Consider the following 22,572-nt stretch of genomic DNA (forward strand, 5'->3'; position numbering starts at 1 on the left):
AAAAAAAAAAAAATAAGACATTGGATTGAAGAAGACCAAAGGAGAGTCTTGATAATGTATAGATGCCATAGGAGAGTCTTAATAATGCATTGATGCAACAGAAGAGTACTGGTGATGCATAGATACTGAAGGGGGGTCCTGATAAGGCATATTTGCCATAGGAGAGTCCTGATGATGCATAGATGCCATGCAAACTGGCCTTTTTGTCCAAACCTTCAGTCTCTACCTGCAGGTGACTGAGTTTTGACGCAGGTCCTTTGGGGCCCCGTCTCTCCCTTTCTGCGGATTAAAAGCTTAGGACCTGGGCCATGTTTATGAGAAAATATGAAATCTTTGCAGCCGACAAGTGTGGCTGACGAGGCGGAAGGAAAGGGCCCCGATCCCGGCAGGAGGGCGGCCCCGATAATCCCTTCCTTTGGCACTGACATTGGCTTCACGGGCTCCTTTTGCCCAGATTTAATGATTACGTTCTGAGTAATGATTAATCCCGCCTTTGGAAAAGCAAAAGGTGTGTTTGCATTCATATCTCTCTTTTGCTCTCGCTCTCGGCCACAAAGGAGAGGGAGGAGAAATTCCCTTGTATTTAATCTTCGGGGCTTGGAAATCCCACAGGAAACACAAGCCGCAACCATTGAAAGCCATGGAGAAGTCAGAGGCAGGAAAGGAAGTGTAGCAAGGTAAGAAAGACTCTCTATTGTTGCCACTGACTATTTGCAAAGGTTTTCATACGGTTTTGTTGCCATTGGGAAAAAGTTATGTTTTCGACCCAATAAAAAAAGTCAGGCCACTCATCGGCGAGGATTATACTTTATTGGGTTGTTGTAGGTTTCCCCGGGCTATATGGCCATGTTCTGGAGGCAATTTTTCTCCTGACGTTTCGCCTGCATCTATGGCAAGCATCCTCAGAGGTAGTGAGGTCTGTTGGAAGTAGGAAAAATGGGTTTATATATCTGTGGAATGACCAGGGTGACACAAAGGACTTTTGTCTGCTGGGGCTAGCTGTGAATGTTTCAGCTGATCACCTTGATTTGCAATCAATGGCTCCAGAACATGGCCATATAGCCTGGGAAAACCTACAACAACCCAGTGATTCTGGCCATGAAAGCCTTCGACAATACATTATACTTTATTGTTTGTTTGTATACTTTTGGGGGGGGGGGGGGTTGAAAGCATAGAATCAAAATGAGGCTGTTGGAAGGGGGTCCCCAAAGGTCATTTAGACTGACTGACCGCTTTGGGTTTTTTAAAAAAATACACAGATTCGAAGTTGGAAAGGGTCCCCAAAGAGGTCATCTTAACTGACCGCTTTGGGTTTTGGTATATTACTATGTTATTATTATAATATTATTATTATATATTAGTATATTATTATAATTATATATTACTATATTATATATTCGTATATTGTTATTATATAATACTATATTATAAGTAAGAGGAACCCCAAAGGTTATCTAGACTGACCCCTTGGGGTGTGTGTGTGTGTTGTTTTTTAAAAGCATAGACTCATTTACAAAATTAAAAGGGACCCCTAAAGGCCATCAAGACTGACCCCTTTTGGATTTTGATACATTCCTGCATTTTATTCTATATTACTATGTTATTATTATATACTGTATTACTATATTATTATTGTTATTATATATTGCTATAATATTATTATATAGGTCATCTAGACTGACCCCTTTGGGGTGGGTTGGTTTTTAAAAGCATAGACTCAGTTACAAAATTAAAAGGGATCCCAAAGGCAATTCAGACTGACCACTTTTGGGTTTTGATACATTCCTGAATTTTTATTCTATATTGCTATATTATTTTTATATATTAGTATATTATTGTTGTTATTATATATTGCTATAATATATTACTATATTATTGTATATTACTATATTGCTATTATATATTACTAAATTACTATATTATTATTATTATTATTATTATTATTATTATATATTACTATATTATTATTATTATATATTACTATATTATTGTATAATAGTAAAGGCCCCCTTTTGGTTTCTTTACAGCATAGAATCAGAGTTGGAAGGAACTCTTAAAACCCTTCAGGGGGCATGGTTTTTAAAGCACAGCATCAGAGTTGCAGGGTCCCCTAAAGTCATATAGACTGACCCCTTGGAGGTTTGGTTGTTAAAACACAGAATCAGAATTGCAGAGTTGGAAGGGGAGCCCCAAAGGTCATCTAGACTGACCCCTTTTAGGGAGGATGTGGTTTTTAAAAACATTGACTCAGTTACAAAATTAAGAGGGACCCCCAGAGACCATCCAAACTGACCCCTTTGGCTTTTTTAAAGCATAGAATCAGAGTTGGAGGAGACTCCTAAATGCCATCTAGACTGATCCCTTCAGGGGGCATGGTTTTTAAAGACTGACCTCTTTGGGTTTTTAAAGCATGGAATCAACAGCTGGAAAGGACTCCCAAAGGTGATCTAGGCGGACCCCTTGAGACCTGGGTTTGGTTTCTTAAGCATAGAATCACAATCGCAGAGTCGGAAGACATTCCCAAAGGTCACCGAGACTGACCCTTTGGTTTTTGCTTTTCAAAACACAGAAGCAAGGGTGAGAAGGGACTCCCAAAGTTCATCCAAACTGATTCCTTGGTGGTCACGCTTATTCGAAAAGCCCTAGCAGGTAGCCCCTTCCCATGTCAAAAAGCTCTTGAAACCAGAAAGGGTTTTTCTTCTTCCTATCTCCTGTTGATATGGTCTAAAATCACCTTGGGCTTTTCCGCTGCTGCATCACGCTGACGACTCACATTGCATTTGCCCCTCAATGTTGTTGTTGCTGCTGTTGCTGTTGCTGTTGTTGTTGTTGTTGTTGTTGTTGTTGTTGTTGTTGTGTGGCTTCAAGTCATGTCGGATTTATGGATTTGTGGGCTTTTCTTGGTGGACTTTGTGTGAGCTTTTGCCATCCAAAAGTTGACCTTCTTTTCCCACGTTGCCTTGGAAGGAATTTGGCAGACCTTGGCCTGAGATGAGAAAGGCGCCCATTGTTTCCTTTTTCTTTTCCTCCTCCTTCTTCCCAGATAATAATTATGTGTTGCCTTCTTTTTCTTTCATTCTTTCATTCTTGAAACTCCGAAGGTTTCAGTGGAAAGGACAGGGAGGTTAGCGAGTTGAAAGATACACACACACATACAACTTATCTCTGCTTAATGACAGTTATTATGTGGTTCATAGAGTTTCCAGTCCTTTAAGCACTTACAGACAGACTCCTGCCTCCACAAGCAGCTATATCTCCCATTACTCAGGAGACACCATAAGCCCTCCCTCCAATGACATTGAAGATTATAGTAAGCGCAGTGAACATGTCCAAGAGCCCTGCCAATGTCATTCACAAACACCACACTGCCCACCACCCAAGTGAAGGCAACAATACGGGGACAATTTCGTCCTAGATTTTTTTCCTCCACCACATCCCAGTGTTTCTAACTCTCTCCTTTGGTGTGGAATTTGCATGACCCCGGCCACTACCTCTCCCTTTACCCTTTCCCACTCTTTTCTATGGCACACAGCAAACAGAGCAGAATGGATCAGCAACTGAACATACTGGGGGGGGGGGGGGGGCTTACTCAACATGTAGTTCACCCTGCATCAAGACAGAGCACGATGGCCTCCACCATCAATGGACCTGGACCACATTTGGCACACAGAACTCCAGTGACCAACAAAAATACTGGAAAGGTTTGGGAGGAATTCACCTTAATTTATAGCAGTTGTAGGTACTGGGGTGTATAGTTCACCTGCAATCTGAGAGCAATTGGCCTTGAGTTTTAGGAGTTGTAGTTCACCCACAGCCAGAGAAACTGTGACCTCCACCGATGATGGACCTGGACGAAACTTGGCTCACAGAACCCCCAATACTATCTCAACCTACTGGAGGGGCTTAAGGGGACAGACTCACCACTGTGGGAGTTGTAGTTTACTCTACAGCCAGAGAGTACACTGAACTCCACTGATGATGCATGTAGAGCAAACTTGCCCAACATAACAAACTTTAAGTACTGATGGAGTTTCTCGGGGTTCATCTGGCATGATGTGAGTTGTAGTCCACCCAAAACCTTATGCATTTTGTAAAATAAAAAATTGACTTTTTAAAATAACCCTGGCAACGGCGAGCACCCAAGTCAGTTATTATATATAGAAAGCCTTTGGAAGTTGCAACAATGATGGGTTGAGAGCAGAGTTGGGGGGTGACACCCCAATGACAGTGACAAAAGGGCAAAGGGGTGTGTGTGTGTGTATCTTAATATATAGAAAGCCTTTGGAAGTTGCAGCAACAACGGGTGACAGGCAGAGTGGAGGGTGAGTCCTGGCACCCAAATGACAGTGAGAAAAGGACAAAGGCATATGTATAATATTACAATACAATACAATACAATACAATACAATACAATACAATACAATACAATACATTATATTATATTATATTATATTATATTATATTATATTATATTATATATAGAAAGCCTTTGGAAGTTACAGAAATGATAATGAAGAGCAGAGTGGAGGGTAGATCCTGGCACCCCAAAAACAGTGAGGAAAGGACAAAGGCATATGTATAATATTACAATATATAATATTGGGTTGGATGGCCTTAAGTATTTCCTGTTGGTCATGGGGGTTCTGTGTGGGAAGTTTGCTCTGATTCTGTTGTTTGTGGGGTTCAGAATGCTCTTTGATTATAGGTGAACTGTGAATCTCAGTGACTATAACTCCCAAATGTCAAGGTCTATTTCCCCCAAACTCCATCTGTGTTCATATTTGGGCGTATTGAGTGCTTGTGCCAAGTTTGGTCCAGATCCATCATTGTTTGAGTCCACAGTGCTGTCTGGATGTAGGTGAACTACAACTCCCAAACTCAAGGTCAATGCCCACCAAACCCTTCCAGTATTTTCTGTTGATCGTGGGAGTCCTGTGTGCCACGTTTGGTTCAATTCCATTGTTGATGGAGTTAAGAATGCTCTTTGATTGTAGGTGAACTATAAATCCCAGCAACTACAACTCCCAAATGACAAAGGGATAGGAGGATAGGTCCAGTCACCCCAATAACAATGAGGAAAGAATGCAATAATATTACCTACATATTATTACAAATGTTTATATTATATTATGTTATAATATTATATTATGTTATATTATATATAGAAAGTCTTTGGAAGTTGCAGCAATGATGGATGGAGGCAGAGTGGAGGGTGAGTCCTGGCACCCTAATGAAAGTGAGGAAAGGAGGAAGGCATATATTATATTATATCACATATTATTACAAATATTTATATTATATTTTCTTACTATAATATAATATTTAGAAAACTTTGGAAGTAGCAGCAAAAAATCGATGGCTCCTTGCAAAGGTTGCTAAGCTGCGTTTGGGAATTCACACTCTGCCGGCCCTTGATTGTCAATGCAAACGAGTGTGCTCTTGTGTGTGTCTCCCAAAGGAAGCCTGTATCGTGTGTGTGACAACAGCCGGAAGCCTCACAGAGAGAAGAAACAACAATCCCAGCCTGAATTATTTATGCCTTGAGCGAAAGGCGAGACTCAACTTGGACCTTGTTGGGCATCCTTCAAGGGGGAGTCGCATCTCGCGGCTTCTGGACACAGGATCCCTCTGGCCGCTTGACCCTCAGTTTGAGTGGTCAGTTGGCAAACAGGTAAGGGCTACAAAGGATATTCCTCTGCTTCCTCTGCTACAGATGCAGCCTAGCATTACATTGGCCTTTTCTGCCGCTGCATGACACCATTGACTCCGGTCCAGTTGGTGGTACACTAAGACTCTGAGACCCACATCTTTAAGATGCTATCGGACAGTCCTGATCATATATAGATGCCATAGGAGAGTCCTGATAATACATAGATGCTATTAGACAATCTTGATAATACTTAGATGCTATAGGAGAGTCTTGATAATACATAGATGCCAATGGAGAGTCCTGATAATATATAGATTCCACAGGAGAGTCCTGTTGATGCATAGATGCTATAGGAGAGTCTTGATAATACATAGATGCCGTAAGAGTGTCCTGATAATACATAGAAGCTATAGGAGAGTCTTGACAAAACTTAAATGCTATAAGAGAGTCTTGATAATACATAGATGCCGAAGAAGAGTCCTGCTAATGCATAGATGCTATAGGAGAGTCTTGATAATACATAGATGCCGTAGGAGTGTCCTAATAATACATAGAAGCTATAGGAGAGTTTTGACAATACTTAGATGCTACAGGAGAGTCCTGATAATGCATAGATGCGATAGGAGAGTCTTGGTAATACATAGATGCTGTAGGAGAATCTTGATAAACTTAGATGCTAAAGGAGATTCTTGATAATACATGGATGCTATAGGAGAGTCCTGATGATACATAGATGATGTAGGAGAGTACTGAATATACACAGGAGTCCTGATGATGCATAGACACTATTTCTCTATCCAGCCAGGTCTTTCGGGTTGATTATGTATGGCGAAGCGAACCCTGCCGACTTTGGCTCCCGCTCCTTCTACGCGGAGGAGGCCCCGCCACAACCCTTCTACAAGTGGGGCTCCCCTCCAGGCTTGGTCCGGATCCTGGAGGGCGTGGGGCTGGTCCTCTGCCTGACCATCTTCGCTTGCGCAGCCTCCACCTTGGCCTGGGACTACGGCGGCTACGGCGGCTACAACATGGGCTATGGCAACACCTACTATGGCGGAGGCATGGGCTACTCCGGGGGTGGCCTGGGCTACTACGGCGGAGGCATGGGCTACTACGGGGCCACGCTGACCCCACGCTCGGCCAACGGCTTCATGGTGGCCATGTCGGCACTGTGCTTCCTGGGCCTGCTGGGCCTGGCCGGGGCTGGCTTGACACGCTCACCTGGCTGCCGCTCGCGCCGCTTCTTCTTGGTGACACTTGTGCTGTGCGCCCTTCTGGCCGTGGCCATGGCAGTGGCCTCCGTGGTTTACGTGGTTGGGGTGAACCCACGCTCCCAGATGTACGGTAGCAGCGGATATTACTATGGCGGAGGCATCAACCCCATGCTGGCCATGTGCAACCAGGCCTATGGCGCCGGCGGATACATGAACCAGTACCTCTACCACTACTGTGTGGTTGACCCCCAGGAGGTAAGGATTGCAACACAACCTTCCAGGGATCGCATTGGCTTCTGTTGCCACAGCATCACACCCTCGGCTCACATTCGCTTTAGGATTGACTCCACCCATACCCCATATTGCTCCAGACCAGCAATGCTCCGTGGAGCTCCGTGGAGCCGTTATTATTATATTAACTTTATGGGGTTGCTCTTATTATTATTATTACTATTATCATTATTGCAAAGGCTGGTTGCTCCTACTGCTATTATTATTGTTACTACTACTACTATTACAAAGGCTACTACTACTACTACTACTACTATTGCACTGGCTGTTCCAGTGTGCCTTCCCGGAATAATGATCTCATAGCACTTTTGTCCTCCAAAGCACTTTACATTTCTTTAGGTCTGCTAGTATGTTGTTCATTCGTTCAGTCGTTTCCGACTCTTCGTGACCTCATGGACCAGCCCACGCCAGAGCTCCCTGTCGGCCGTCACCACCCCCAGCTCCTTCAAGGTCAGTCCAGTCACTTCAAGGATGCCATCCATCCATCTTGCCCTTGGTCGACCCCTCTTCCTTTTGCCTTCCACTTTCCCCAGCATAATTGTCTTCTCTAGGCTTTGCTGTCTCCTCATGATGTGGCCAAAGTACTTCAACTTTGTCTCTAGTATCTTTCCCTCCAATGAGCAGTCGGGCTTTATTTCCTGGAGGATGGACTGGTTGGATCTTCTCGCAGTCCAAGGCACTCTCAGCACTTTCCTCCAACACCACAGTTCAAAAGCATCGATCTTCCTTCGCTCAGCCTTCCCTAAGGTCCAGCTCTCACATCCGTAGGTTACTACAGGGAATACCATGGCTTTGACTAGGCGGATCTTTGTTGCCAGTGTGATGTCTCTGCTCTTTACTATTTTATCGAGACTGGACATTGCTCTCCTCCCAAGAAGTAAGCGTCTTCTGATTTCCTGGCCACAATCTGCATCTGCAGTAATCTTTGCACCTAGAAATACAAAGTCTGTCACGGCCTCCACATTTTCTCCCTCTATTTTCCAGTTGTCAATCATTTTTGTTGCCATAATCTTGGTTTTTTTGATGTTTAGCTGCAACCCGGCTTTTGCGCTTTCTTCTTTCACCTTGATTAGAAGGCTCCTCAGCTCCTCCTCGCTTTCGGCCATCAGAGTGGTGTCATCTGCATATCTGAGGTTGTTAATGTTTCTTCCAGCAATTTTCACCCCAACTTTGCATTCATCCAGCCCCGCACATCGCATGATGTGTTCTGCATACAAGTTAAAAAGGTTGGGTGAGAGTATGCAGCCTTGCCGTACGCCTTTCCCAATCTTGAACCAGTCTGTTGTTCCGTGGTCAGTTCTGACTGTTGCTACTTGGTCCTTGTACAGATTCCTCAGGAGAGAGACAAGGTGGCTTGGGATGCCCATCCCACTAAGAACTTGCCACAATTTATTATGATCCACACAGTCAAAGGCTTTAGAGTAGTCAATGAAACAGAAATAGATGTTTTTCCGAAACTCCCTGACTTTCTCCATTATCCAGCGGATATTGGCAATTTGGTCTCTCGTTCCTCTACCTTTTCTAAACCCAGCTTGAACATCTGGCAACTCTCTCTCCATGTGTTGCTGGAGTTTTCCTTGCAGGATCTTGAGCATTACCTTACTGGCATGAGAAATAAGGGCCACTGTACGGAAGTTTGAGCAGTCTTTCGCATTTCCCTTTTTTGGTATGGGGATGTAAGTTGATTTTTTCCAGTCTGATGGCCATTTTTGTGTTTTCCATATTTGCTGGCATATGGTATGCATCACCTTGACAGCATCATCTTTTAAGATTTTAAACAGTTCAGCTGGGATCTCGTCGTCTCCTGCTGCCTTGTTGTTAGCAATGCTTCTTAAGGCCCATTCAACCTCACTCCTCAGGATGTCTGGTTCTAATTCATTCACCACACCGTCAAAGCCATCCTCGATATTGTTATCCTTCCTATACAGATCTTCTGTATAGTCTCGCCACCTTCTCTTGATCTCTTCAAGTATCTCTTCTGCTAGTATGCCCTTGCACAAATACCCTATCTCCTTTCGTCCTTGTCCCAACATTATTTCCAATTTTAACTTTACACTTGGCCTTCCCACTGTTTTTTTTAATTCTGTGTTTGTCTTATTGATAATGTTGCATATGTTATTGCCTATGTTTTTATTTTTAATTGCTTGTATTGTTGTTATTGTCTATATTGTTGTATCTGGGCTCAGCTTCATGTAGGCCGCACCGAGTCCCTTGAGGAGATGGTAGCGGGGTACAAATAAAGTGTAATAATAATAATAATAATAATAGGCTGGTTGCTCCTCCTCCCCCTATTATTATTATTTGCTATCATTATTATTATTACTCTTACTATTATCGTTGTTGTTGCAAAAGCTGGTTGCTCCTACTGCTATTATTATTATTGTTGTTGTTGTTGTTGTTACTACTATTATTATTGCAAAGGCTGGTTGCAGTATGTTCTATTTGTCATGTGGGGTCTGTGTGCCAAATGTGGTCCAGGTCCATCATTTGTGTGGGTCGCAGGGGTCTGTGGCAGCTGAATTGGGTGAAGGTACTGCAAATCCCATTGTCTGTGGTCCATCCTTCCCCAGACCACACCAGGACGTATAGTGGATCATGGGGGGGGGGGGGGTGTCTGTGTGCCACGTTTGGTCCAGGTCAGTCATTTGTGGGGGTCGCAGTGGTCTCTGGAAGTGAGTGAAGGTATTTTAAGTCCCATCATCCATGGCAAGTGTGGTCCAGATCCATCGTTGGGTGGGTTCACAGTGCTCTCTGAATGTAGGTGAAATACAACTCCTATACATCAAGGTCAATTCCCCCCAAACCTAGTCACGGGGGCTCTGTGTGCCAAATGTGATCCAGGTTCATTGTCGGTGGGGTCACAGTGCTGTCTTGATGCAGAGTGAACTACAACTTCCATCCTGTTGAGTCAGTTCCCCAAACCCCTCCAGTATGTTCGGTTGCTGATCTTTTCCTCTGCTGTATGCCATAGGAATGGAGAGGAAAGGGTTAAAGGAGAGGCAGTGGGCGGGGTCATGCAAATTCCACACCAATGGAGAGAGAAAGGAACACTGGGATGTGGTGTTCACTATAACCTGCAATGTCATTGGAGGGAGTGCTTTTGGTGGCTCCTCAGCACTGTGGGTTGTAGCTGTTTGTGGAGGTGGGAGGCTGTCTGTGTAAGTGGACACCACTGCCACATACATACATACATATAGATTTTCACTTTTATTCTGTGTATGGATGTGTATAGATTATTCTACGGAAACAAAAACACAGTATGACACAGCAAATATATATATGCTGGACTTCATATCACAAAATCACAAGTCAAACACTTCCCAAATGTTTAGGACTGTGTGATTTATGGATTATTATTATTTCTGTTATTATTATTATTATTATTATTATTATTATTGCAAAGGCTGGTTGCTCCTTCTGCTATTATTATTATTGCTGTTGTTACTAGTACTATTATTACTGCAAAGGCTGGTTGCTCCTTCTACTACTACTACTACTACTATTGGCTGTTGTTATCATCATCATCATCATCATCATCATCATCATCATCATCATCATATATTGGGGCCCCTGGTGGCACAGTGGGTTAAAACGCTGAGCTGCTGAACTTGCTGACCAAAAGGTTATTTATTTATTATTTATTTCGAGGTTTATATACCGACCCTCTCACCTTCAAAGAGGGATTCAGACCGGTTCACAGCATGTCTTAACATACAAAGAATATGCAATAACAACACAATGCCACTTCATTACACGATTAAAATATCAGCACCATACCCATTAAAACATTATCATCACAGTTAAAAGGTTGGCGGTTTGAATCTGTGAACAGGGGGTGAGCTCCCACTGTTAGCCCCAGCTTCTGCCAACTGAGCAGTTCAAAAACATGCAAATGTGAGTAGACCAACAGGTACCACTTTGGTGGGAAGGTAATGGCACTCCATGCAGTCATGCCAGCCACATAACCTTGGAGGTGTCTATGGATAACGGCGGCTCTTTGGCTTAGGAATGGAGATGAGCACCATTCCCCAGAGTCAAGCACAGCTAAACTTAATGTCAGGGGAAATCTTTACTTATATTCTTATATTATTGTATTATACCACATATTATGGTTTTAATATTTTACTTATTTTTATTATTATAACTTATATAGTAATAATAATAATAGAATCATAGAATCAAAGAGTTGGAAGAGACCTCATGGGCCATCCAGTCCAACCCCCTGCCAAGAAGCAGGAATATTGCATTCAAATCACCCCTGACAGATGGCCATCCAGCCTCTGTTTAAAAGCTTCCAAAGAAGGAGCCTCCACCACACTCCGGGGCAGAGAGTTCCACTGCTGAACGGCTCTCACAGTCAGGAAGTTCTTCCTAATGTTCAGATGAAATCTCCTTTCTTGTAGTTTGAAACCATTGTTCCGCGTCCTAGTCTCCATGGAAGCAGAAAACAAGCTTGCTCCCTCCTCCCTGTGGCTTCCTCTCACATATTTATACATGGCTATCATATCTCCTCTCAGCCTTCTCTTCTTCAGGCTAAACATGCCCAGCTCCTTAAGCCGCTCCTCATAGGGCTTGTTCTCTAGACCCTTGATCATTTTAGTCGCCCTCCTCGGGACACATTCTAGCTTGTCAATCTCTCTCTTGAATTGTGGTGCCCAGAATTGGACACAATATTCCAGGTGTGGTCTAACCAAAACAGAATAGAGGGGTAGCATTACTTCCCTAGATCTAGACACTATGCTCCTATGGATGCAGGCCAAAATCCCATTGGCTTTTTTTGCCGCCACATCACATTGTTGGCTCATGTTTAACTTGTTGTCCACGAGGACTCCAAGATCTTTTTCACACGTACTGCTCTCGAGCCAGGCATCCCCCATTCTGTATCTTTGCATTTCGTTTTTCCTGCCAAAGTGGAGTATCTTGCATTTGTCACTGTTGAACTTCATTTTGTTAGTTTTGGCCCATCTCTCTAATCTGTCAAGATCGTTTTGAATTCTGCTCCTGTCCTCTGGAATATTGGCTATCCCTCCCAATTTGGTGTCGTCTGCAAACTTGATGATCCTGCCTTCTAACCCTTCATCTAAGTCGTTAATAAAGATGTTGAAGAGGACCGGGCCCAGGACGGAACCCTGCGGCACTCCACTTCTCACTTCTTTCCAAGATGAAGAGGAAACATTGGTGAGCACCCTCTGTGTTCGTCCACTTAACCAATTACACTCTTGAGAAATTCCCATCCATCCGTAACTCCCTTGTCTTTTAGTAACTGTGTCCACGGAATGCTGCTCAGTGTTTCCTTCATTTTTTGGAAATCAGCTCTCCTAAAGTCCAAAATGCGGGTTTGACTTGTCTTAGTTTCGGCCTTCCTTTGCACCTCAAATTGCAGGAGCACATGGTCACTTGCCCCTAAGGATCCTACCACTTCGACCGCATCGATCAGGTCCTCCGCATTTGTTAGGATGAGATCAAGAGTAGCCAATCCCCTTGTTGCCTCTTCTACCTTCTGGACCATGAAATTGTCTGCAAGGCAAGCGAGGAATTTTTTGGACCTTGTACTCTTGGCCGAGTTTAGTCTGGCATGACTTGTTTTTGATAAATCCATGAAGATTGGGACCACATTGGCCCTCCTCCAATCTGCTGGAACTTCTCCCATTCTCCAAGAACTCTCAAAGATGATTGCCAATGGTTCCGAAATGACTTCCGCTAGTTCCTTCAGTACTCTTGGGTGGAGTTGATCTGGCCCTGGGGACTTGAACTTATTTAGAGCAGCCAGGTATTCCTGGACGACTTGTTTCCCAATTTGGGGTTGGATGTCATCTAATCCCTCATCCACTCCATCTTGCTGAGGTTGAAGATGACTTTCTTTTTGTGAGAAAACCGAGGCAAAGAAGGCATTAAGTAGTTCTGCCTTTTCCCTACCCCGTCAGCATTGCCCCATCTTCTCCTCGAAGAGGTTCTATCGCCTCCTTGTTTTTCCTTTTTCTACTGACATAAGAAAAGAAGCCCTTTTTATTGTTTTAATGTCCCTGGCAAGCCTGAGCTCATTTTGTGCTTTAGCCTTGCGGACCTTTTCCCTACAGGTGTTGGCTATTTGTTTGAATTCTTCTTTGGTGATTTCTCCCTTTTTCCACTTCTTGTGCATGTCTCTTTTGTGTTTTAGCACAGTTAGAAGTTGTTTGGACATCCATTCTGGCTTCTTTGCACTTGTCCTATTTTTTCTCTTTGTTGGCACAGTTTGCAGTTGTGCCTTGAGTATTTTTATTTATTTATTTTTGTTGTGTCAGTAGCAACCTGAGAAACTGCAAGTTGCTTCTGGTGTGAGAGAATTGGCCGTCTGCAAGGATGTTGCCCAGGGGACGCCCGGATAATTTGATGTTTTTTTTTTATCATCCTTGTGGGAGGCTTCTCTCATGTCCCCGCATGAGGAGCTGGAGCTGATAGAGGGAGCTCATCTGCCTCTCCCCGGATTCGAACCTGCGACCTGTCGGTCTTCAGTCCTGCCGGCACAGGGGTTTAACCCACTGTACCACCGGGGGCTCCTATAATAATAGATGGGATTTATGTATTCTATATAATAATTTTAATATAATAATAATAATAATAATAATAATTGGTTTTATTTGATATAATAAAAATAGATTATTTGGATTTATCTATTTGATATAATTCATTTTATATAATAATAATAAATGGGGTTTATCTATTTTATATAATAATAATAATAATGATAATAGATTAATGGGAATTATTTATTTTATATCATAATTATTTTATATCATAATTATTTTATATAATAATAATATAATGGGGGTTATAATTTCTTTTAAATAATAATAATAATGGGATTTATTTTATATAACAATATATTTTATATAATAATAATAGATTAATGGGATTTATTTATTTTATATAATAATAATTTAACTTTAACTTTGCTTTTGACATTGTTTCTTAATATCTAAATATATATGTTCTTATTGTGACATTTGTACATTTTTGTACATCATTGACCGTAATATATATATATATATATATACATACATATAATTTATTTATCGTGTCAGGAGCAGACCAAACAGTTGTACTGCATTTTTTTAAACAAACAAACAAAACACAAAGTTTGCAAGCTTGGTAGTTGATTAAATGTCCTTTGACCAGTAGCTGGCCAAATATCTATTTATTTTATATAATAATAGATTAATGGGACTGAAATTATTATATGATTATTATTATCATAATCATATATTGTCTTGCAGGCCATTGCCATTGTCTGTGGCTTCCTGCTGGTCATCCTGCTCTGTGTCATCTGCTTCTTCGCCCATAAAACTCGGCAGAAGATCTGGAGATACGGGAAGCCCAACATTTATTGGGACCGTCCCTCGGCCTACCAGGAGGGCCCCAACGTGGAGGAGTGGGTGAGTAGTGCCAGGGGAAGGAAGGGGTGCCCAGAGGCCATCTAGACCCGCCTACCGCCTCTCCCTCCTTTATCATTCCATTATGAGTCGCAATCACGTTACCCTTTATCAGCCGAGAGCAGAGGGAAGAATAAATACATTTATTGTACAAAAATGTTTTTGCGTATCACCATGTTTGCATATGATATGCACTGGTTTCAGTTCCGTGAATGATTAATCGGTTGGCCAGAGAGTGCATGAGCCACCTTCCCCAAAGAAGAATAAAAATATTTAATATTTTATTATTAATATTAACAATTGTATTATTAATAATATTGTATTAATATTCATATTATGTCATTTTCTTGTTATAGTATTATTGTGTTGTTATTTATAATATTGCTTTATTTTATTTGTATTATATTATAATACTAATAATATAATATAATTATATTGCTGAGTGAGACACCCTCCCCAAGGAATAATATTATTTATATTTATTTATAATATATGTAAATTATATTAATATAATATTTGTAATATTAATATATTCTATATTCTATTTTTATTAGATATATATATAATGTATTATATATATATATAATTTTATTGTATATAACATGCAATTTGCAAACCCAGTAATTGACAGGAAGCCAAAGAAACAGGGTATATTGGACTTAGCTCAAGTGAGGCAGAGTTCGGGGCTCTGAGCATGGCATACATGGAGGTCTGTGTAGTAAAGCAATTACTAAAGGACTTGCAGATTCCAGCTGAGGACCCCACAACAATTTTTGAGGACAACCAGACATGCATACACATGGCTACCCAGGCCAGGGTAAAGCAATGGAGCAAGCAGGTAGATATAAAATGTAATTGTATTGGAGATGCAGTAAAGAATTGTGAAATCGATTTGATTTACTGCAATACACATTTGAACCTGGCTGATGTTGAGTGTTCAAAAGCATTTAACAGTATTAAGTGACTTGCGTATTTTTGAATGTACTGTATAAATGTAAAGGCTTATTTTTTTTCGGTTGACACAAGGAGGGGTATTAGAGCATGCAAGGAATCAGCGAGTGTCTGTTTGTGTCAACTGCAAAATAAGATGCATGAAGCTGATTGGTCGGGCAATGCATAGGATGATGGCTAAGACTGGAACTTTTGGATACCGTTGCAATTTTGTTCAGACTTGAGCTATGCATGTGTTCAGAGAGAAGTCACAGACAAAGAGAGAAGCAGAGAGGCAGTCTGATTTGCTTCTTGGCTGCTGAAAGGTCTCTCACATGGACAAAGAAATACAATTTTAAATCTCTCTGAAAGGACATTTAGTGAGTTGATGCAACTGATCATATTGAACACTAGCTGTCCCCTGCCACGCGTTGCTGTGGCCCAGTCTGGTGATCTGGAAGTGAGAAAGTGTTGGTAGTGAGAAAGTGTTGGTTTCTAATATATGTAATTTCTTTCTGCTTGTGGGTAAACTATTTCTTGCTGTTTCTTTGCCAGTGTTGATGTGGAGATTGTCTGGTTTGCCTTCTCTGGAATATGCAACATATAATTGTCCTTCTTTAGGGGTCCCCTTCAAGTCTATGATACTATATCTGTCATATACATGTGTGTGTGTGTGTGTATGAATCATATATATCTATCTATATCTATGGCTGGATGGCTCTATGTCAGGAAGGCTTTGATTACATTTTTTTGCCCTGATTAAGGGAGTTGGACAGGATGGCCTTAAGTATTTTTTATTGATCAGGGGGGTTCTGTGCGGGAAGTTTGCTCCAATTCTGTAGTTGGTAGGGTTTAGCACTCTCTTTGACTGTAGGTGAACTATAAATCCCAGTAACTACCAATACCAAATGTCAAGGTCTATTTCCCCCAAACTCCATCTGTGTTCATATTTGGGCATATGGAATATTCGTGCCAAGTTTGGTCCAGATCCATTACTGTTTGAGTCCACATTGCTCTCTGGATGTAGGTGAACTACAACTCCCAAACTCAAGGTCAATGTCCACCAAAGCCATCTAGTCTTTTCTGTTGGTCATGGGAGTCCTGTGTGCCACGTTTGGTTCAATTTCTTCATTGGTGGAGTTCAGAATGCTCTTTGATTGTAAGTGAACTATAAATCCCAACAACTACAACTCCCAAATGACAAAATCAAAAAAAAAATTGAGTGAAGGACATACACTGGGTTGTTAGGTGTATGCCGTCCAAATTTGGTGTCAATTGGCCCACTGGTTTTTGAGTTCTGTTAATCCCACAAATGAATATTACATTTTTATTTATATAGATGTGTTGTTCTGAATTAAGAAGAGTAAACTACTTGTTCTTTACTGTTCACCTGCGTAGCATATTTTCTTTCCTCTGGCAAGGCAGTGTGTGGGCTGATCCAACGTGAACTACACGTGATTTATTTTACATTCCGCCACAAAGGTTTACCTTGGAGAAGACTCAGGGATCTCGTTCCATGTCAAAGGGTCAGACTAGATGGCCTCAGGAGATCCCCTTCAATTCTTGAGCCCACAGGACAAGGGCCTCCATTTGCATTCTACCGGTCAAGGAGATGGGTCTATCATTGTGGTGTTTATTTCCTTCCTTCTTTCCTTCCTTCTGTTCTTAGGTGAAGAATGTGAATGGCGTGAGCACCACCCATGATGAGACAGCCACCTTGGCCTATTCAGAGAAGCCCACCAGCCCTTCCCATGCGCCAGCCAGCCCTGCTTATGGCGACTACGCTCAGGAATCACCCAGCAGGTCGGTGGGAGTTGTAGTTCCCCCTTGGCATCCTTCCCAAGCCTCAGACCATTTGGGGCCATGGTTTCCATTGAAGTAGTCATTGATAATAATAATATGATGATGATGATTAAAAATAATATACTTATAAATACTATAAATTTCTAAGTATAATTATACTATTTAAAGTATATTATTAATAATAATATTGATAATAATTGATGCAGCCTAGGATCACCTTGATAATAATAATTATTATAAAATAGTAACAAATTTATCCATACTATACTATTTATAACTGTATTATAAGTATAAGTATACTATTACAAGATTAATGATAATAATTGAGGCAGCCTAGGATCGTTTTGATAATATTATTATAGTATTATAATAAGAATATAAATACTATACTAAATGATGATGATGATAATTGAGGCAGCCTAGGATCACCTTGAAAGTAATACATTATTATAAAATAGTAATAATATAAATACTATTAATAATAATAATAATAATAATAATAATAATAATTACAATGCAAAGCAGAAGAGGAAACTGGCAAAAGAAGGCTCTCCATGGACAGTTCCAGGGAAAAATTGATAGCAAAATTGACAAACTAAAAACATGGCTGTGGCTCACAAATGGAACTTTGAAAAAGGAGACAAAAGAGGGCCTGATTCTGGCAGCCCAAGAACAAGCCATTAGAACAAATGCCATCAAAACTAGAATTGAAAAGCCAACGACTGATTCCAAGTGTAGACTCTGCAAAGAAGCAGGCAAAACGATGTATCACACCCTCAGCTGCTGCAAGAAGATTGTGCAGACAGACTAAAAGCAGAGGCACAACACCATTGCTCAGATGATCCATTGGAACTTGTGCCACAAATACCATCTGCCTGCGACAAAGAACTGGTGGGACCACAAGCCTGAAAAAGTTACAAAAAATGAACACGTCAAACTACTCTGGGACTTCTGAATTCAGACTGACAGAATTTTGGAGAACAATACTGCTGACCTCACAAACGTGGAAAAAAAAACAAAGTATGGATTGTCGATGTTGCAACCCCAGGCGAGAGCAGGATTGATGAGAAGCAACTGGAAAAGCTGACACAATATGAGGATTTAAAGATCGAACTGCAAAGACTCTGGCACAAGCCAGTCAAGGTGCTCCCAGTGGTGATTGGCACACTGGGTGCAGTGCCTAAAGATCTTCGCCTGCACTTGAAAACAATCGGCGCTGACAAAATCACCACCTGTCAGCTGCAAAAAGCTACCCGACTTGGATCTGCACGCATTAGTCGCTGAGACATCACACAGTCCTAGGCACTTGGGAAGGTTCCGACATGTGATCCAATACAAAAGCCAGCATAGTGATCTTGTTTACTGTGTACCAAACTTGTTGTGTATCAAATAATAATAAATATTATTGACACAGCCTAGGATTGCATTGGCCTTTTGTGATTCCGCATCACACTCTTGGCTCACGGTCAGCTTATGGTGACAATGGTGATGATGATAATAATACACTTACAAATGCTATGCTAAATAATACTACTAATTCTTATAATAGATGCAGCCTAGGATTGCATTGGCCTTTTGAGCTGCTGCATCACACTCGTGAGGATGATAATAAAATACTTATAAATACTATACAAGAATAATTGACGCAGCCTAGAATTGCACCGGTCTTGTGAGCGGCTGCATCACACTCCCGTTCAGCCTATAATGACAATATACTTATAAATACTATACTATATAATAAACTTATGAACACTAGACTATATCATGTTATAATATTATAAAATTATAATTGTTATTGACGCAGTCTAGTCATATTGGCCTGTTTGTGACCAGCCTGTTTGGGGGTACTTCCAGCCCCTTCTTCCCCAGCAAACCCATCCATAGCACCAGCACCAGCCTCTTGGAGGAGAGGCCCAGCGCCAGTGGACCCTCGGCCCGGAAAGGGAGGCGGCGGCGGTGGAGGAGGAGCCCCGAGACAATGGAAGAGTCGCAGTACGAGACCGATTGCACCACCGCCCCAGAGTCCGGAGAGGAGCGGGACCCAGACCAATGGAGCAGGTGGGGGCTCCACTCTTCTCTCCTTCTTCCTCCATTCTTCGAAAAAGAGGTCTCTGAAGTTCCACTCTTCTCTCCTCCCTCCTTTCTCCAAAACTGCGGTCACTGAAACTCCACTCTTCTCCCCTCCTCCCTCCCTCCTCCAAAATTGAGGTTTCTAAAACTCCACTCTTTTCTCCTCCCCTTCCTCCTGCAAGACAGAGATTTCTGAAACTTCACTCTTCTCCCTCCTCCTTTCTCCAAGACGGAGGTTTCTGAAACTGAGGTTTCTGAAACTCCATTCTTGGTTCCTCCCTCCTCCCTTCTCTAAGACAGAGGTTTCTGAAACTCCACTCTTCTCCCCTTCCTCCTCCTTTCTCCAAGACGGAGGTTTCTGAAACTCCACTCTTCTCTCCTCCCTCCCTCTTTCTTTCTCCAAAGGCAGCTTAAGAACTATAACATGGGAGTCTGTGGAGGTCCACTCTTCTCTTCTCACTCCCATCTTCCTTCCCCCAAATGAAGGCTGCTGAAGCTCCTCTTTCTTTCTTTCTTTCTTTCTTTCTTTCTTTCTTTCTTTCTTTCTTTCTTCAAAAGCAGTTTAAGGAGTATAAAATGTAGGTTATGAACTATCTACAGCTCCACTATTCTTTCCTTTCTTCTTCCTTCCTTTCTCTCTCCAAAATGGAGGTCTCTGAAGCTCCACTCTTCTCTTTTCTCCTCCCTCCTTCCTCCATTCCCTGAATGCAATGCAGTTTAAGAACTATAAAATTGAGGTCTCTGGAGCCCCACTCTGTTCTCCTTCCTCAAGGGGATTTTACAAAACCCAAAATGGAGGTGCCTAGAATTTGGGTCTTCCCTCCTTCTTCCAAAGAACTCCAATCCAAGTCCTTAAAACTGCTTTAAGGCCTCAGAGGAAAGAGAGAGGAGAATAGTGGAGCTCCAGAGAGACTCCTCAATTTTGTGTTTTTTAAACTGCCTTAAGGCCTTTGGAGAAAGTAGGAAGGAGGTAGGGAGAACTGGCCCTAAAAGCCTCTCCAGTTTGAAATGTGTTATTGGGGGGGGGGGGGGGGGGCATTCTCCAACATCCTGGTTCTTCCGACCCAAGCATGCCGCTTCTTCCGCACCCAGCCTGTACCCAGCCATCACCTCGGACGGCACCCGGCAGAGTTACAAGCAGGAGTTTGACACGGACCTCAAGCGCTACAAGCAGCTCTGCGCCGAGATGGACAGCATCAAGGACCAGATCAAGCAGCTCAGCAAGGAGCTGGACCTCCTGGAGGAAGGCAGCCTACAGTATCAGGCGAGTGAAGGGTCATGGGTCAAGGGGAGTCAGAATGTCAGGAGGATCACTGGAGTCAATCGGGGACAGCAGTACCATTATGATGATCATTATCATCATAATTATTATTACCACTATTACTATCATTATCATGATCATCGTTATTGGGGTCAATCAGGATCAGCAGTACCATTATCATTATCATTTTTTTTCTCTTGATTTGGAGAGGCAGGTAACACATTAATAATAAAAATGTATTATTACATTTAAATGTAATAAAAATGTATTTCTATTATTATCATCATCACTATTTTCTCTTTGTTAGGAGAGGCAATTCACTAATAAATGAATATTGCAACCATCAGCTGCAATAAATTTGTCAGCCGAAAGGTTGACAGTTTGAAGCCCGTGTCAGGGTGAGCTCCTGGCCTTTAGCACAGCTTCTGCCTACCTAGCAGTTCAAGTAGATAAACAGGTACTGCTTAAAGCAGGGAGCTATTTAAGGCATCCATAAGGAAATGCCAGCGATTCGATCAAGGAGGAAGTTTATGAACAAAGCTCTTTGGCAGGGGAAGTGGAGCAACAGTACCCCCCCCCCCCCCGGTGGCCAAAACTGAGCACAGCCTCCAAGATACCGAAGATAGGAAAGCCTATATGTATGTCTATCTATGTACAGTTGTCTGTCTGCTCAGGGTATAACAGCATTGAATGTTTCCTGTATACATGTACTGTGATCTGCCCTGAATCCCCTTCAGGGTGAGAAGGGCAGAATATAAAGACTGTTGATATAATAATATATATTATTATTTCAGGGAGTTGCTGAAGAATACAACCGCCTGAAGGATTTGAAGCGCGTGAGTATCATTATTATTATTTTGATCTTATTATTAAATCAAATATGAAATAAATATGCCTTTTATTATTATTATTAAATAATTATCAAATTATTATTAAATACTATTACATTATTATTATATGAAATTAATATGCTTTATTATTCAATATTATTAAATCAATTATGCCTTGATATTATTAAATATAATTAAATAATAATTAATTAAACTAAATATTATATATATGTGCCTTGTTATTATTAGTATACAATAATACCGGTAATAATAATAATAATAATAATAATAATTTATATTATTATATAATAATAAAACGTCTTATTTCTCCAGACACCTGACTACCAGACCAAGAAGATGGAGAGCAGGTCTTTGCGGAAGAAGCTCTTCCACATCAAGCGGATGGTCAGCGAATATGACAAGCGCCAGGGGTGATGGATTAGTTCCTTCCATCACCAAGGCAACCACAGTCCCACCTCCGCCTTCAAAGCCTCCCATTGGGCCAAAAAGGGAGGCCAAGGAAAAGAAGGACCAATCGCCTGTCTTCTTTTCTTTTTGCTGATGATTCCTTTGGATTTTTGTACAAAGTTTTTAGCCTTGTTTCCTGCACAATATGATTAAAAAACAAAACCTTGTATAGAATTGAAGCATTAATGCATTTTCTGTGTTGAGACCGGGGTCCCACCTCCTTCCATTCTTCTTCCCATCTTCCTTCCCTTCCTTCTCTTTCCCACTCCTTTTAACTTTTCCTTCATTTCCTTCTTCAGCACTTCCGCCCAATTTTCCTTCCTTCCTTTTTTAATCCTTCCATCCAACCTTCAATCATTTATTCCTTCCTTCCTTCTTTTTCTTATATTCCTCCCTTCCTTATTGCCCCAACCTTATTCTCCATCTCCATCACTATGATACTTCATCTTGTTGATGGGAAGCTTCCCACCGGAATGGAAATCACCTATCAGACAGATGGCAAGCTATTTAACCTCAGCAGGCTGAAAGCCAAAACCAAGGTCACAACAACATCTACTACAGAACTCCAATATGCTGATGATAACGTAATCTGTGTGCATTCAGAAGGCGGCTTACTCGTAGCCCAAGGATGATGGTCCTCCAAGTGTAG

At 41.7% G+C, this 22,572-nt stretch overlaps 1 protein-coding gene across 2 annotated transcripts; it reads left to right on the plus strand.

The window, feature by feature from the left end:
- Positions 1–441: 441 nt before the first annotated feature.
- Positions 442–22,097, plus strand: LOC132781735 (occludin-like). 2 transcript variants are annotated; one of them, XM_067473050.1, is made up of 9 exons: positions 442–677; positions 5,459–5,671; positions 6,456–7,116; positions 14,406–14,564; positions 17,161–17,294; positions 19,149–19,352; positions 20,457–20,632; positions 21,424–21,461; positions 21,789–22,097. In XM_067473050.1, the coding sequence occupies exons 3-9, from the start codon at positions 6,472–6,474 to the stop codon at positions 21,888–21,890; spliced, it is 1,458 nt and encodes a 485-aa protein (XP_067329151.1). In that variant the 5' UTR covers positions 442–677; positions 5,459–5,671; positions 6,456–6,471; the 3' UTR covers positions 21,891–22,097. The 2 variants fall into 2 exon arrangements, with proteins under 2 accessions (XP_067329151.1, XP_067329150.1); XM_067473049.1 differs by having other exon boundaries at positions 443–677; positions 6,452–7,116.
- The last annotated feature ends 475 nt before the right edge of the window (positions 22,098–22,572 follow it).

Source organism: Anolis sagrei, chromosome X (assembly GCF_037176765.1).
Source record: "Anolis sagrei isolate rAnoSag1 chromosome X, rAnoSag1.mat, whole genome shotgun sequence".
NCBI classification, from domain to species: Eukaryota; Metazoa; Chordata; class Lepidosauria; order Squamata; family Dactyloidae; genus Anolis; species Anolis sagrei.

Bases quoted from the DNA above. Each gene is read 5' to 3' on its own strand.
- LOC132781735 (XM_067473050.1), top strand. From the start codon at position 6,472: ATGTATGGCGAAGCGAACCCTGCCGACTTTGGCTCCCGCTCCTTCTAC. The intron at 14,565-17,160 runs GTGAGTAGTGCC...TTCTGTTCTTAG, and splicing joins GCCCCAACGTGGAGGAGTGG to GTGAAGAATGTGAATGGCGT. The intron at 17,295-19,148 runs GTCGGTGGGAGT...GGGTACTTCCAG, and splicing joins GCTCAGGAATCACCCAGCAG to CCCCTTCTTCCCCAGCAAAC.